At 49.4% G+C, this 17,256-nt stretch overlaps 1 protein-coding gene and 1 non-coding gene across 2 annotated transcripts; both read left to right on the top strand.

Moving 5' to 3' along the window:
* The first annotated feature begins 4,900 nt into the window (after positions 1-4,900).
* On the top strand, positions 4,901-13,372 carry MRPL58 (mitochondrial ribosomal protein L58). The gene is made up of 6 exons (XM_004463830.5): positions 4,901-5,122; positions 7,821-7,857; positions 11,878-11,937; positions 12,449-12,531; positions 12,627-12,796; positions 13,065-13,372. Exons 1-6 carry the CDS (start codon positions 4,937-4,939, stop codon positions 13,147-13,149), a joined length of 621 nt encoding a protein of 206 aa, XP_004463887.1. The 5' UTR covers positions 4,901-4,936; the 3' UTR covers positions 13,150-13,372.
* Positions 13,373-16,799: 3,427 nt separating this feature from the next.
* TRNAR-CCU (transfer RNA arginine (anticodon CCU)) lies at positions 16,800-16,872 on the top strand. Its single transcript has one exon. It is a non-coding gene; the product is annotated as a tRNA-Arg (tRNA).
* The last annotated feature ends 384 nt before the right edge of the window (positions 16,873-17,256 follow it).

Below are 17,256 nucleotides of genomic sequence, written 5' to 3' on the forward strand. Positions count from 1 at the left end.
GCGACCTCACAGGGACCCTGGACTGGTCGCTTTCTGTGCTGCTTATGTCAGCTGAGCAGCACGGGGGTTTTCTGTGGGTAGCATGCAAGTGGCTGAGGGGCTTTTCTGTCCCTTTGTCCCCAGACCCCATGCTCTGCTCTCTCCTATGGGAGGGAGCCCATGGTGGGTGTTGTGCCACCCAGGGCGCCACACCTGAGAAGCAAAGGGAGCTGTCTGTGCCAGCATCAGCCCCCACTGCCCCCCCCCCCGGGTCCACTTTCTCCTGTTTTGTCTTCGTTCCTGATCAACACGGTCCTTTTTCAACTGGCATCACAGCCCCAGCCTTATGTTTTCTTTGAGGAAAGCCTTTTCCCAGACACTCTCTGCTGCCAAACACAAGGAACCCCTGTAGCGAAAACAGATCAGTTGTCCCAGAGAAAACAGACCTGCCTGGGTCCTCTCTGCAAATCCTAAGCTGAAAGCCTGGGGGTGGCTCCCTTTTCAGGGGCACTGAGCAGACCAGAGGTCATGGCAAAGGAAGTAGCTTCCCAGGAGGAAGAGGCGGCTGTGCCCGCTTATTTGTGCGTCAAAGCACCCTCTGTGCCGCCCAGTCCTGTGGGGAAGAAGGAAAGGGCCTGGAATGGAACAAGTCAGACGGCACTTCCCACTCCACTCCTGCAGACAAGGAAAAGAAGTTAAATCTCTGAAAAATAAAATAAAGGAAGTTCCAGCAAAGGACAGATACACATGTAGTAGCAGCTAAATTTTATTGCAGGCTGACTTTGTACTGCCTTACCTGCTTAATGTGTAAAGGAGAAAGGAAAATCCTGCCAATCCTGACCGTGAAGGGCGCTGCACTCGCATGTGGACCCACAATTGGGAATGGTACCTCTCTTAGGGGTTGAATTGTGTCCCCCAAAAAGGCAAGTTCAAGTCCTAACCCCAGGACCTCTGACTGTCCTTATATGGAAACAGAGTCTTTGCAGGTGTAATCAAGTTAAGATGAGGTCATGCTGGATTAGGTGGGCCCTAAGGCCAACAACTGGTGCTGTTACCCAGGTTTTATTTAGGTTCTTGGCTATGCTGCAGAAATGAATTTCAAGAGCAGGCCGGGTGAGTTAGACCAGTAATTTATTCAAGTAAGGAGGGATGAGAAATGAGAGAAAACAACAGAGCAGGAGTCCTAGGTAGCTAGGAAGGGGATGAAAAGTGATAAAGAGGGCTGATTTATAGGCTACAATTCCCCATTATAGATTATAAATGCCCTGGTTTACTTGCATGGCCACGTGGCAGAGGAAAAATGGCAAGAGCCGTGCACAGAGGGCAGAGCAGGTCCAGAGGCAAGAGAGTGGAGAGCGAGAGCGCTCAGATCTCACCATCACTGTCTGCCTTTTGAACCATTAATTATTCCCCCCTTTACTAATGGCAGGGGAGGGGTTCCAGCTGTTGCTGTTTTGATTGGTCACCCCACCCATCAATCCCCCAGTGAGGACCCAATGATAAAATTCTTGGGAAATAGCCTGGGCTTCTCCTGGCTTCCAAAAGTCTTTGTTCTGGATGGCAGGATCTTGGGGGTTGGGGTCTTCCAGCAGCCATCTTGGGGGTTATTGATGTCCACGTGGACTCTTGGCCAGGTTCCAGATCCATCTACTGATTCCCTGTCTTACTAGCCTGCTTCAGTGCAAGGAGGAGAGGACACACCAGCAGAAGGGAAGTGGGCCGTGCGAAGATAGAGGCAGAGGGAGCAGGTGTTGCTCAAGCAGTTGAGCACCTGCCTCCCCCACGGGAGGTCCCAGGTTTGGTCCCCAGTGCCTCCTGAACAAGCAAAACCAACAATAAAACCAACTCAGGGAAGCCGATGTGGCTCAGTGGTTAAGTGCTGGGTTACCACATATGAGGTCCTGGGTTCAATCCCTGGGTCCTGGTAACTCAAAGAAAGAAAAAAAAGATGGAGGCAGAAAACGGTGTGATGCAGCCACCAGCCCAGGAATGCTGGCAGCCACCAGAAGCTAGAAGACGCAAGGAACAGCCCCTCCCCTTGACCTCCAGGAGGAGCGGGGCCCTTTCCACACCTTGAACAGTGAGCAGATTCCAGCTCCGCCCCACCCCAGTTTGTGGTATTTGTTACAGCAGGAGCAGGAAGCCCATACTGGGGCTGGTGTCTGTGAGCACCTCTGCAGAGGGGTTGGTGGTTCTTTATCTTTTCTTCCCTCTTTCCTCTCTCCCCAACAAATGTCTCCTCCCTGAAGCACTGCCTCAGCCTAAGGAGGACCGAAGAAAGGAAGGGGAAGGCTGGCCTTGGCCTTCAGTGCCCACCTCTCAGGGGAACAGATGGCCCCTCTCTGGCATGCTTCTGGAAGGGCCCCATTCTGGATGGTTCCCTGCAGCAGCAGGCGAAAGGGGCTCACCAGCTGCTCTTCTCTTCGCCCCAGGGTAGCTTATCTCATTCTCTCCTCATTCCACCCACCTCCTCTCCCAGGATCCAGGCCACCAGATGGCCTGAGCAGGCTGTGTTTATTTGGGGCCATGGAAACCTGCAGCTTCTATTTCCTCTCGCTTTGGGTCAGGCGTAGAGCTGGAGCGCAGCCTCAGAGAAAGGAGGCCAAGGAGTGACGCTGACTTTTAAATTCATAATCCCTGAGCCCTCGGCTGAGTGAGTCTGTGGCTTTGCTCCCCTACGCAGCTTATTCCAGTCGCCATGGAGATGCCTCTGTTCCCTCTGAGGTCCTGGGACTACGTCAGACAGGAAGGGGTCCCAGGGGGCTCTCCTTCCAGGCTACAGCCCAAAAAAAAGCATGACAGTGACCATCCACCTTGTAGATTTCTGCTCAGGAAGCCGGGGCCTGGGAAATGGTTTATTCTCTTCTAATAGCCTTGCCTTGATCATCCATGCTGAGACATAAAGCCTTGATTTGATCATAATCTCCTGTTTCAAACAGCCAGCATCCCCAGAGGCATATTTTTCTAGGCAATTATACTTTTCCTAAAAATAGAACTCTCCATTGAGAGACAACCACTAGTATTACTAATGACTAAACGGGTTATTGAGTTCCGTTTTATTTTACCACACTGCCTCTCAACAAAGTGACTTACAAGGTTTAGCGGTGATCAAACACTTGACCTTGAACCTTTCTCAAAATCAGACCTTCTCAGTTGTGTTCATGCCTTCATGCCACTATAAAAAGGCTCTGCTTAGCTGTGGGTCTTTGAATTCTCTACCCATCTCCCGGCTCCCCTATCTCCTGGTTAAAAGAAACCAACATCATGCTCCTCAAAGTGCCCAAATCCAGGGAGCGGACTTGGCCCAGTGGTTAGGGCGTCCGTCTACCATATGGGAGGTCTGTGGTTCAAACCCCGGGCCTCCTTGACCCGTGTGCAGCTGGCCCATGCGCGCGCTGATGCGCACAAGGCGTGGCGCAGGGGTGTCCCCTGTGTAGGGTAGCCCCATGCACAAGGAGTGCGCAACAAAAAGAGACACAGATTCCCGTGCCGCTGACAACAACAGAAGCGGACAAAGAAGACGCAGCAAACAGACACAGAGAACAGACAACCGGGGTGGGGGGGAGGGGAGAGAAATAAATAAATAAATCTTAAAAAAACAACAACAACAAACTGCTAAATCCCCGCAAAGCTGGAAGGGGGCAGTTTCCACTTTTTAAAAACATTTCTTTCTGCTCCTGCCTCCTGCCTCCCACTCCTCCCATCAGTATTTGTCCTGCAGAGTGTCTGGGTATAAACTTCACACACATGTTCAAAGAGTTGGTTATCAGCTACCTGTGAGAAAAGCCTGACGTTACTAACACTCAGCTCTACCAGAACTCAACTGGCAAAAACATGTTCCCACCAGATTCATTTTATCACTATCTATTGAGTTCCTGTTATGAGCCTATTAGGTACTGAGGATACAGCAGTGAGGGAGAGCCCTGTGGAGCTTATGTTCTAGTTGGAAGATAGGCAATAAAAATCAGGAAAATGACTAACTGCCTTTTCCCCCCCGGCTGCTGAGGACCACCTGCCATCAAGAACAGCACCATAACTAGGCCCACCAGCAAGTTCACGACCATCCGACCACTTCAACGGAAAGAAGTGGTCATCAGTGTCCTTCACCCTGGGAAAGCAACAGTCCCTAAGACAGAAATTTGGGGGAAATGAACCAACACGAACAAGACTACACCAGATGTCATCTTCATATTTGGATTCTGAATCCATTTTGGTGGTGGTAAGTCAAAATGGCTTCAGCATGATTTATGAAGAAAAATGAACTCAAACACAGGCTTGCAAAACACTGCCTGTATGAGAAGAAAAAGGCCTCAGGAAAAGAGCAGAAAGGAAAACAAGAACGGAAAGAAGAAAGTCAGGGGACGGCAATGCTGGTGCTGGCTAAAAGGGAAATGGTGATTCAATAACCGAAAGAGTAAAGATTCTTCAGTGACTTTCGGTGATTGTGCATATTTTTCACCAGAGGATTAATAAAACTATAAAAACCTTGAGGGGAAAAATGATTGAATGATATTGGAGGAAAAAAAAGATAAAGCAGGGGAAAGGGCGGGTTGCAGATGAACGAGGCCGGCCAGGCAGCCCTCATTATTGTGAGATTTGTGGGGGAGAGGGTCCAAGACGAGGGACCGGACTCTGAAAGGGAGACAAGTAGTGCTTCTGGGGCACATGGGAGCCCAGGGTTTCTTTTCACTAAGAAGCGTCTCGCCTAAGAAGGCAGCTCGCTGTGTGGCCAATGCCACCCCCTGTGGGACGGACGTCAGGGCGCCGAGCCGGCCTCCCGCAGGCGGCCAACCTGGAGGCCTACACTGCCGTCTCCAGAAGGCCACTCCGGCACCCTGGCTCGCCTCAGGCCCTCGACCGGCGCTAAAGGCCCCGCGGAACCAAAGTCCCACGGAAAACGCGAGCTTGCGGACCGCTAGAAGGAGGCGCCCGCCGGAAGTGGCCCGAAGACTCGAACATGTCGACTGCCTGGTGCCTTCGCTGGGGCCTTCGCCGAGCCGGAGCCTGGCTGCTCCCGCCGCCCGCGCGCTGCCCCCACCGGGCTCTGCACAAGCAGGTAGATGGCCCTGACTTCCAGAGCATCTACAGCCTGGACAAGCTCTACCCCGAATCCAAAGGGCTGGACACCGCCTGGAGGGTCCCGGTGAGCCGGGAAGCTGGGGTTGGGGGGCTGGAAGGGGCGTTTCTCGCCGTTGCTAGGTGACGCCAGGAAGCCGGGTCCCCATTGGCCGAGCCTGGCGCTACGTAAAGGGCCCGCCTCGCGCATGCCGCGTGGGTCCCTGCGGGAGGGGACGGGCTGCCGCTGCAGAGTGTGTTAATGGCGTTTAGTGTGGCCCCAGCCGCCCCATCTTGGGGAGAACTTGCTGGATACCGTTTTTTCAAGGCCATCAGCTTTTCCATTTCTGGCGCAAATTCCTGTCCCAAGGGAAAAGTCGGTGGAGGAGTTGCATTCTGGAGCTCCAGGATGGAGCAGAAGGGCCAGAGGCTGCCAGTTGTTTGCTAAAAGGAAGGTTACATTGTCCCTAGCCTCTGGCAGTGCTCACGCGCCTCTAGTTCGTCCTTTCAGCATAGTTTACTGACAGTCTGCTGCTTGCAGGCACCGTATTAGGCCCCGGAGCTGGAGGAATAGGAAACCTCCCCTTCCATTAAGCTTCTACTTACATGAGTAGAGGAGAATATATTAATTCACTCTTCCACTCAACAAACTTTTTATTGCACTGTAGTAGGCCTGGAGACGAAGTAGTGAACAAAACATGTGAGGCCTGTGTTCCTGTGGAGGAGTCTTGTAGAGTAGGTGAAATGGTAATAAGTGCTTAGAGAAAAATAAAGCCCGAAGCAAGATGGGGTAATGGGGATGGTGTTGTGCTTTTAGGTAGGATGGTCTGGGAAAGCCTTAATGAGGAGGTGATGTTCCAGTAAGGACCTGGAGAAAGGAAGGCTGTGAGGTGGGAAAGCAGTAGGGAGATGAGCATCCCAGGCAGAGGAAACAGCAAGTACACAGCCATAAAGCAGTAACAGCAAATAGGCCAGTGTGACTGGGTAGGGTTAGGGCAGAGGAGTCAGAAGATGAAGCTGTAGAAAAGAGAGATGGGGAAAAGGCCCATTGATAGGGCTTACGGGCCTTTAACCTTCACTCTGAATGCAAGGGGGAACTATCTGAGGAAGTGAGGTAGAGAAGGGATATAATGTGACTTTTTTTTCTTCTTGGAGAAGTTGTGAGCTTACAAAACTGACAATTTGAAAGGACGCCTTTTTTTAAGGAGGTACTAGGGATTGAACCTAGGACCTTGTACATGGGAAGTAGGCGCTCAACCACTTGTGCTACATCAGCTCCCCAAGAATCATTCTTATATGTGCTTTATAGAGAGTAGACTAGGAGGGCAAGAGACCAGATCAGAGACTGCAACAATATGAGAAGCAAAAGATGACGTGGTAAAAGTCATGAGACGGGGTCAGATTCTGGGTATATTTTGAAGAGAGCCTACAGGGTTCGCCAGTGGATAGGTTTGGGATCTTTAGCAGTGAATGGAAGGGTTGGGTTGCCATTAATTGAGATGAGAAACTGGCAATAACATTCATTCGTTTGTCTGTTTATTCACCCAACAAAAAGTTTACTGTGCACCTGCCGTTTAAGGCACTGCGTCAAGCATTGTAGACATAGCCATCATGAACAAAACAGACAAGATTCCCTGCTTCATGAGCTTACATTCTAGTGGAAGGAGGACAGACCGATAAACAAATGGAGAAAACATCAGGTAGTGAGAAGTACTGTAATGAATCAACCAGGGTGCTCTGTTAAAAAGCGCCAGAGGGTGCCTTTAGCTTGTTAGGAAGGGAAGTCCTGTCTGAGGAGGCTTGAGGTTTGAGGCAGCCGGTAGACATTCGAGAGGAAATAATGAGTAGTGGTTGGATATATGGGTCTGGAGTTCAGGCAAGTGATTGAGTTTGAGCCACAAAGCTAGGAGTCATCAGCATAGATGGTATTTTCATCAGCGTAGATGGATGAAATGTTAGGAGGGAACAGAGAGAAAGGAAAGATCTCAGGTGCATGGTGGTGGTAAAGGTTGCAAAAAGTGGGTAAAAGAAAAATTCATGAGGGAGGTAAGAGGAAAACCTGGAGAGGATTGCTCAGAAGCAAGGGGAAGAATGTGCTTCCGGAAGGAGGGTGTGGTCTCTGGTTTTCAGTGCTGCCAAGAGGTAGAGTAAGATGAGGATTTCATTCCCAAAGAATGTTAAGATAAACAGTGATGAAGGTAGCTAGAAGGGTTTGCATGTGAGGGGACTGTGCTTGGAGGGCCCAGAAAGTCTCAGAGTAGATAGCACTTGCAGTGGGCCTCGTGCTCCTGAGGATTTAAGGCTGAGGGGCTTTGCCCTCAGGATGAACAGTTTGTGAGAAACCTGGAGATGAGAAGTCCTGGGGACAGTAGTTCAGTTTGATATGAAGCTGCTAGGCTAGTTGCTCTTCGAGGCAGACTTCCCCCAGGCGAACCTCTGTTTTGCCCAGGAAGTAACAAGGTGAGCCACCAGGTTTGTTGCTGCAGGTTGGCAGAGGTTCCTTTTGGAGTCTCCTGCCCTCTCAGGAGTCAGGCCCCTGAGGGTGCTCCACACTATTAGGCTGGGTAGGGGAGCGGCCAGGTCTTTTTCCCTAGAGGAGTATTTTTAAAGCAGTACTTCTGGAGTCTGGGGAAATATTATCTGTGTTCTGACATGATTTTGCTGGGCACCTGGAGACGATAATGCATTATTTGCATTGTGGCCTCACATAACTGCTTATGATGCCCTGGACCCTAGATCGGAGTCACCCCTGGGTAAGATTTGATATTATGTTCATTATGTTACAGGATGATGCAAAGCAAGCCAACAATGACATTCCTCTAGGTAAGTAATTCTGTTTTATTAAATTTCTCCCACCCCTCACATGTTCCTTCCAGGTCCTCTCAGGAAAAGGAAAGGAAAGAAATTTTCTTTGTGCAAAAGTGGAGTCCTTGCAGCATTGTTTAGCAAACAAGTGATGGGCACAGCTACTCAGTTGGGGTTCTATGCAGTACACAACACGAGTGGAGGCTGCTGCTGTTCTCGTGACACAGAACAGTCTCTACAATAGATCAGGGATCGTTATTTGGGAAAAAAAGTAAGGTGTGGAAGAGTATATGCAGTTTGCTACCATTTGTATTTTACACATATATCTAAAAGGATACACAAAAAGGAAAAGACAAATTTGGTGGCTGGGGGACAAGAATGGGAGACTTATCCATGTACCATTTCATGATTTTAGAAATTTCTACCCATCAAGCATAAGACAAGGCCTGACAGATGTGGCCCGTAAAGAAACAACAAGCCTTTTTAAGAGTCAGTTTATTACTTGCATAGACACTGAAAGGTAGAGCAGCCTTGGGGACCAGCTCCCTGTGACCCTTGCTCAGGCGACTCTGAAACAAAGAGGCCAGATGACTGCAACACAAGTGATAGGATGCCCTGTTGCCAAGGAGCTTATGCCATGCTGCAGCTAAGCAGTTCTGTAGCCTGCAGCTGTGCCCAGGACAGGGTGGGACAGGAAGCCTGGGATCAGCAGAACTGGAGGAGATGAGACACTCTCATGACAGCGTCTCAGGAGAGCTGGGGAGGCAAGTGAGAAATGGCCTTGTAACAGGACCTCACTGGCCTCCTGTGCACCCATTTTCTGGTGATCCAGCAGAAACTAAACTCAGCTGCAGTCCAGGTATGTCCTGGGCCCCATGGTAAAGCTGTTCCCCTGCAGTCCCAAACATGTACAATGCTTACTCAGATAAAGACTTTAACCTGGTTTTTCAAAAGGAAAGGAGCTTGTCAAAAGCAATCCCGAGTTGGTCTCCACTGCCTGCTGGGGTGTGCTGCACACCACCATGGTGCCGTGCAGTTCTTGACCATCCAGGCCACTTGCCATTCATTATCTAGGCTACTGAGACTGTCCCGCTACCATCCCTTCTCTGCTTTCCTGAACTATAAGAGTGAAGAGGGAAACGGACTTGGCCCAGTGGTTAGGGCGTCCGTCCACCACATGGGAGGTCCGCGGTTCAAACCTCGGGCCTCCTTGACCCGTGTGGAGCTGAACCATGTGCAGTGCTGATGCGCGCAAGGAGTCCCTTGCCACACGGGTGTCCCCGCGTAGGAGAGCCGCCCAGCGCGAAAGAAAATGCAGCCTGCCCAGGAATGGCGCCGCCCACACTTCCCGTGCGGCTGACGACAACAGAAGCAGACAAAGAAACAAGACGCAGCAAATAGACACAGAGAACAGACAACCGGGGGAGGGGGGGGGAATTAAATAAATAAATAAATCTTTTTTAAAAAATAAATAAATGAAAGTGAAGAAATCTCATTTTACAAATTTAAAAAGAACAAAAAAATGGAGACCCAGAGGGGCAGAGGGACTTTACCAGGAGCACATAGCCAGATAGCAGCTGAGCCAGTGCTAGAAACTTGGGCTCCTAACTCCAAATTTAGTATTCCTTAATTAGGGGTACTCAGTGTATTTTTTTTTTAAAGATTTATTATTCCCCCTGTTGTCTGCTCACTGTGTCTGCTCACTGTGTATTCTTCTGTGTCTGTTTATATTCTCATTAGGTGGCTCTGGGAACCGATCCTGGGATGTTCCAGAGTGGGAGAGAGGCGATTCCTCTCTTGTGCCACCTCAACTCCCTGTTCTGCTATGTCTTCTTATTTTCTCTCCTCTGTCTCTCTTGTTGCGTCATCTTGCTGTGCCAGCTCTCTGCATCAGCTGGCACTCCTGCGCGGGGCGGCTTTTCCGCATGGGCTAGCACTCCACATGGGCCAGCTTGCCCTCACCAGGAGGCCCTGGGCATCGAGCCCTGGACCTCTCATATGGTAGACAGGAGCCCAGATGGTTGAGCCACATCTGTTTCAGCTAGGCGCTGGGAACACACCGGGAACACAAGGAATTAGACAGTTCCTGTCCTCTTGGAGTTTACTGGATACTGGAATTCCACATTCACCATATTTTGAAATAAAACCTTAAACTAAGCTTATCATTTAGTTTGAGCTTCCGAAAGAGTCCTTGCTTTCAAACAGACATCAAAAAACTACCATGGTCAGTCTGACTCCAGAGCTGGTGCTCATGACCTCTGCATCCTACAAACCAAAGCAGCCGGCATCCACAGGCAAGCAGGTGCACGGGGCAGGGACGGAACTAGATCTCCTTTGACCAGAGATTCTGGTTGAAATGAAAACCTTTTGAGGTGTTTCCCTATGCAGCCAGAGTGGACACTGCCTCTGTCTTACTCCTGCTGCTGTGTTCCCAAGGTAGTGACCATCGTTCTGGTTTCCCACAGTTTGGTGTGCTGGCTCCTGTAGTACGGGTCCTGGATTTCTCATTTTTTTAACCAAGTATTATTAGAATTTTATTGAAAATAGTTCTTGAATGGGATTTTAAAGGTTTTTAAAAATACAGTAAAATCATTGGCTATCAAAATTTAAAATATATATATATATAAAATTTGTTTTTAGCACTCAATGCTCAGAAGTATCTCTGTTTTGATGATTTTTATGGTCACCCTCCCAGTGCCCAGCAGCCACCGTTTGTTGAATAAAAGAATTTATTCAAAAGTGTTCATTAAAATGTGGATAGTTGTTGAATGTATTGGAACAGTGTTCCATTAAGGTGAAGGCAGTGTGTTTTTTTTTGTTTTTTTTTTTTTTAATATTTATTTATTATTATTATTTTTTAATTACATTAAAAAAAATATATGAGGTCCCATTCAACCCCACCGCCCCCGCCCCCCACTCCCCCCACAGCAACACTCTCTCCCATCATCGTGATACATCCATTGCACCTGGTAAGTTCATCTCTGAACATCACTGCACCCCATAGTCAATGGTCCACATCATAGCCCAGACTCTCTCACGTTCCATCCAGTGGGCCCTGGGGGGATCTACAGTGTCCCGTAATTGTCCGTGAAGCACTATCCAGGACAACTCCACGTCCCGAAAACGCCTCCACATCTCATCTCTTCCTCCCGTTCCCCACACCCAGCAGCCCCCATGGCTACCGTTCCCACACCCATTCCACATTTTCTCTGTGGACATTGGATTGGTTGTGTCCATGAAGGCAGTGTTTTTGAAATGCCTTTGTATCATGCTTTTGGGTCTTTGGGATGAGTGTTACTGGTTTTTAATTATTTTAGAAAAAGAAGCACAAACTAAAATAAAAAAATTAACTTCCATATGTGTTGTTTTCTGAGACAGCATTACTGAAAATTTTCTTTTATATTTTGAAATATATGTTCAGACAAGACCTATTACAACAGCTTTACTGAGACATAAATTACATCAGCATTGCTTTTAAAAAAATCGTACAGGAAGAAAACCAAAGAGACTACCTACCCCCACACTGTGTAAAAAAAAAAAAAAGGTTTTTGTGGATATTTTTATATGTGAAATGGTGTGGACTTCTGTAAATATTGTTTCTAACACAATTCCATATTTGTCAATTAATTTATAATGTGAACTGGGCAATATTCTTTTTCCTAAGAAAGCACACTGCATGCTGCAAATTGTGTGAAATAAACTTTTACGTGGTACATCTTGCCACTTTAAAAAAAAAAAAAAAGCTGCCATGGTGGCAGCAGATTTAGTGGAATGTACTGGACCAGAATCAGGCAACCTGGGTTCTAATTGTACTTCCTCTACTGTCCATGTGACCTTGGGAAAGGCACTTAACTCCATTTGTTTTGGACAGCTTTAGAAAATCGCCATTTGTACTGACGTAAATGTTACATTTATATCCATAAAAGTTATTGACAGAGAACAATCCTGTGCAATAGGCGTAGTTACATTGATAGTAAACCTGAAACACTGTACAGATTTTGCTATGGGGTAATGCTGTTTTTGTGTTCTGTTTTACAGATCGCTTGACAATATCTTACTGTCGGAGTAGCGGTCCTGGGGGGCAGAATGTTAATAAAGGTACAAGGCGCCTTGTCGCTTTCTGTTGCTTTAAAACTTAGCTGGGAGGCAGTAAGGAGCTGTGTGCTCACATTCATGCGGAATAAAGGGATTTTTCAGCAGAGGCTTAAATAGCACCAGTTTATAATAATCCTCTTTATTCTTTTGAATGTGGTCTGATTCTCAGACTTTCAGCTGGGGGTTGCTAGGACTAGGATTGGCTTGTGAGTCCAAACAAAGGGAAATCACGTGTGAGTTGGCAGCCAGCTCTAAGACTGGGCTTCCTTCATTCTCCTGGGACCCATTCTTTTAGAACCCAGTAAAACTAAGAGAACCCCTAACACTCAGTTGCTAGAAGTTTACTTTTGTCCAAAAGTGCCTATCTTTGTAGGGTCATTTCATGGCCAACTTTGTGTCCCTGCGTCGACAGAGGATGTAAACATTCATGGTTTGACAGGATGGTCACCAGCCCCCCGGGTGCTGAGCTACAGCGTCTCGGTGACCCGGGTTCCTTCGTCCCTTCCACCCACAGTGAACTCCAAGGCTGAAGTCAGGTTCCATTTGGCGACTGCCGACTGGATTGCAGAACCTGTGCGCCAGAAGATGGCCATCATGGTAACCAATGTCCCATCCCGTCCCTCTAATCAATCCCTCAGTGGCTTTTAGATCTTCACTCTGTAGGACTCTCGTTTTTCCTTTGTCCTCTGCAGTATAAAAATAAGATCAACAGGTCAGGAGAGTTGATTCTCACCTCCGAATGTAGCCGCTATCAGTTCCGGAACCTAGCAGATTGCCTACAGAAAATTCGAGACATGATTGCCGAGGCCAGCCAAATGCCCAAGGAGCCATCTAAAGAAGATGCTGTACTCCAGAGAATCAGGTACCAGGAAGTGCTCTGAGTCTCTGTAAACTGATTCCTGTGGACAAGAGGCTGCATGGGTAATAGAGGAGGGGGGTCGAGTCTAAGACCTCTGAACAGACAGATGGAAAAGCTTTAAGAAGGGGAGACGCTCTGACCTGGAAGGAGGTGCCCGAGCTGGCCTCTGCTGATTCGGCTGCTCTGCCTCCCACTGAGCCTCCAGCCCCTGTGGCCCCTTGGGAAGCACTGCTTGGGCATCTGGTCCTAATTGTAGTCGTCTTGTTTTCAGGGTAGAAAACATGAATCGGGAAAGGCTGAGACAAAAGAGAATCAATTCTGCCATCAAGACAAGCAGGCGAGTAGATATGGACTGAAGTCACCCTCTGCAGATAGCAAAGACCACTCTTGGGGTATTTGGGCGGCGAGAGCTTAGAGACTTGACACCATAAAGAGCTTGCCTTCCTTCCTTCTTCCTCTTTGTTACTGTTCATCTGTAGCATCACAAAATGTTCATTTGGAATTAAGGTTGCAGGCACTGGTTGTCTAACTTTACTTACCCATTTACTATATTAATTGCAATAAAATTTAAAACTCAAAGAGGCTTCCCTTCTCATTCAGAATGCTTCAGAACAGAATTCCCACCTTTTCTCTCAGTTAAAATTTGCCTAACAATTATTTGCTCAGTACTGACTGTGTCAGAAGAATGAATTCTGGTGTCTCTCCTCGAGGAGCACGCCGATGCATAAAAGCACTGACGCAAGTGAGGGGCGACTCAAGCCGGGCCTTGAAAAGAATTTTAATAAGTAGAGAGGGCAGGAGTACATGCCAGTGGAAGGGAACAGGAAGAATAACAGAGAAAGAAAGGCTCAGCTGGGGTAGGGGAGAGGAAGACAGCAAGGCAGGCTTGTGCAGGGGGATTGTAGGAGGTGAGCCTGGAACGGTAGGTGGAGGCTCAGTGTGGAGAGTGCAAGTCAAGGAGTTTAGATTTTAGGAAATGCAGCTGAGAGGGAGCCACCGAAGATGGCGAGTGGGCAGGGAGCACCGGGTGTTCAGGGCTATGTTAGGCAGTGGGTCTGGGAGGCAGGGAAAGAGTGAAGTGGAACTCTTTCCCTGTAATAGTATGGATTTGGGAGGAGCACCCAGACAAGCATAATAGTTGTGAATTACTCTAAAATATGTGAGTTTCTTAGATTGTTCTAGTCTACTCGTTTGCCAAATATTGCATTATGACCAGCTAGATGCCAGGTAAGGAGATGTAGTCCACGCACGTTAGGTGAGCAGGGAGCTCATCAGTCCACGGAAGAGCATTTGTGAAGGACTTTCACAAAAAACCTGGTCCTTGCGTTCAGGGGACCTAGAGCCCAGGAGGGAGCTGAGGCTCATATGCAAGGAAGTCAACATTCATTAATTCAACAAATATTTATTAAACGCCAGGCTTTGGGTAGGTAATCAGCAGTGAAGAAAACAAAGTCTTTCCAGGGAGTTTACATTCTGGTTGTAGGGAGAATAACAGACCATGTGATGGCAAAAAGTGAGAAGAAAAATGAATTCCTGTAATGGTAAAATGACCTAAAATGCTACAAATGATATAAGAAAGATCCAAACTTGTGAGCATGAGAGGAGGGACTGTTGCAGCTGGAGGTCAGAGTAGATGTTCTTGAGGAGGTGGTGTTTCAGATGGGCCTGGAGCGAGCGGGAGGAGCTGGCCATGCCAGCAAGGTCCAGGCATGTTACTTGGGGGTCCCAGTGTCAGCCACAGGCAGGGCTGTGCTACTGTGGGCAACTCCAAGGCCCTGCCTGTGGCTCGGATAGGGCACTACAGGATGGCCACAGTGGACTCTGAAGCCACTGCCCTGGGTCAACACCTGCCCAGCCACCTCCCCAGCTGTGGGACCTTGGGCAAATTACTTAACTTCTCTGAACCTTAGTTTCCCCATTTACAAACCAGGGATGGTATTATTCATTCCTACCTCATGGGGTTATTGTGGGATTTACGTGAATGAGTCAGTGGTTAAAGACACACACAAGTCGTCAGAGAATGTTCACCACAATAGCCCAGTTTGGCTAGAACTCGGGACAAGGAGCTAAGGAGGATGAGTCTGCCATATTGAAAGGAGCCAGATCCCAAAAGGCCTTAAATGTGACAGCTAAGGCATTTAGATTTTTAACCCCCCCCCTCCAAGAGGATGTCAGAGGAAGCTTAATCTGAGGAAAGACTGCAAGGAAAGGGGCACAGGTTGGCAGGGGACACAGGTAAGCATACGGGCCCCTCCGGGCAGCTTGGGCAGTAATGGGGATGCAGAGGAGACACTGGCTACAAGCAGGGTTCCTGGGAAAGAAGATGGGCCCGGCGGTGTGGGCGTAGGTGTGTGATGTGGGGTAATGCTGTGCCCTGATATGGGAAGGTCACAGGAGGGGCAGGTGTGGGAGGAGGGTTGGCTGATGGGTCTGGCTTTGCCTGCGAGGAAGTGACTGGGGCATAAAGAGGCAGGTCCAGGTAGCCATGGCCCCTGGAGGCAGTGGAGCCTTGCACCTCGGGAGTGAGAGCGTGGGACAGTGGAACGGATAAGAGCAGTTGAGGAGTGAGACCAGATAGAACTCGGGGCGCCGTCAGGGGCAGCGATGCTGGGTTAGGTGGTGGCGATGGGAAAGCCCACAGGGCTGGTTTGCAATGCGGTGGGTTCTGCACACCTTGGTCACCCCTGCAGCACAGTGCTCAGAAGAGAGGGCCTCAGAAGAAAGACACAGGTGGCGTGGAAGTGATGTGGAAAAGCATTCAAGACACAGGAGGTACAGACTAAACAGGCTGGTGGACAGGAGAGCACAGGGTAGCACTCATCTTTTTAAAAAAGATGGGGGCACAAAGTGAACATGGATGAATCTCATAAACACACTTGAGCAAAAGAAGCCACTTGGCACAAGAGTACAATTCCACTCATACGAAGTTCAAGACGTTTATGGTGCTGAAAGTCAGGAAAGTCCCAGGGAGCCTCCCGGGGTACCTTGGTCCAAGGGGCTGGGACAAAAGTACATGCACATTAAAAACGCATCTATCTGAGCGCTTAAGATTGTACACTTGACTGCACGGACCTTACACCTCAACAACCAAATTACTTAAATTTAATTCAAGGTGGGCATCCCCAAGGCGTAGAGTGGAGCTGAGGGTGATTCAGGTCTTCCTCCCTGCTGGCATTTAAGGGGGTAAGGAGAGGGGTTTCTGCAGGCCCTACATCTTGGACAGAGAAACAAAGGAGAATGGTCAAGTTCCCTTTGCCCTGGGACCGTGCTGGGGGGTGGGGCAGACAGTCCAGGACTCAGCAGGCACAAGGGGGAAACGCTGCCCTTGGCTGAAGCTGCTGCTTCAGATGGCCATGGGTCCGAATCCTGAATCTTAAATATGCCTAACGTTTACGAATTTTTATTTACTTATTTTTGTATAACAGTTTCTAAGGAAGGGCAAATATTAAGATGAAACACCTATTTCGCTGCCGTATTTCCTTTCTCTATACTTGCTCAGGCTATCTTGTGGCTGGAAGGGTCTGCTCCTCTGGTTGTACGTTTTCTCATGATGGTGAAGACAGAGTTTTTATGTTCAGTATTTACGTTCCCTTCATGATGGATACTAGTTTGTTCTCGTTCACTTCCTATGCTACTTTCCCGGCTAAATTCCCAGCTTTCCTAGGGTTTCTTTAAAGGTGAAGGAAACCCCTCAGGGGACTAGGAAGGCTGCTCCTCCAAACCTCAGTCCACACGTTGTCCTCAGAGCCGGCCGCCCAGGCGCCATCCGACCTCCCGGTGGCAGTGGCTGGAGGGTGAGTCTGGCTAAATTTTGGTGCGGCGCGTTCCTCGCCCACGAGAGTGATCGCCCACCTCACCGCGAACCGTGGTTCCCGGAGTGCAGGACCCGGCTGCGCGCCCCGCACTGCGCCCGCGGACAGCGCCAACCCAGGGAGCTGCGCTGCGGCGACCGGGGCCGTCTAGTGCAGCCTATTACAGGGGAGCACGCAGCGGGGCCATGCCGCAGGCCCCAGTGGCCTAATGGATAAGGCATTGGCCTCCTAAGCCAGGGATTGTGGGTTCGAGTCCCACCTGGGGTAATATCGTCTTTTATTTCCGTCCGACATCGCGCAGCTTCGTGGCTAGACCACGACTGTGGCATCCGCCTCAGGTTCCCCGTTTTTCGACTCGCGGGGGTGGAAAGGGACTCGGCACCTCCAGATGAGTGGCGCTGTCCGCGCGGCTCCGGTCTCGGAGGCTGAGGACAGGCCGAGGACAGGCCGGGACGGTTTCCCCAGGCAGGGCATCTCCCCGCCCGCACCACGGGCCTGCGCAGCGCGCGGAGGTGGTCGGAGGGGTAGTGCCTAGGAGAAGATGCGCCCCATCTTCTGTCGGGGTGTATAGAGGGAGGACTCGTCTTGTAGCCTTAGGGAGGCAGCGTTTCCCAGGACATGCCAGGTCCCACGGCTGTCGCCTGGCTAGCA

This window comes from Dasypus novemcinctus, chromosome 21 (genome assembly GCF_030445035.2).
Source record: "Dasypus novemcinctus isolate mDasNov1 chromosome 21, mDasNov1.1.hap2, whole genome shotgun sequence".
Classification (NCBI taxonomy): Eukaryota; Metazoa; Chordata; class Mammalia; order Cingulata; family Dasypodidae; genus Dasypus; species Dasypus novemcinctus.

Coding starts and splice junctions, on each gene's coding strand:
- MRPL58 (XM_004463830.5), top strand. CDS start 4,937: ATGTCGACTGCCTGGTGCCTTCGCTGGGGCCTTCGCCGAGCCGGAGCC. Junction 5,123..7,820: donor ACACCGCCTGGAGGGTCCCG/GTGAGCCGGGAA, acceptor ATTATGTTACAG/GATGATGCAAAGCAAGCCAA. Junction 12,797..13,064: donor GCTGTACTCCAGAGAATCAG/GTACCAGGAAGT, acceptor TCTTGTTTTCAG/GGTAGAAAACATGAATCGGG.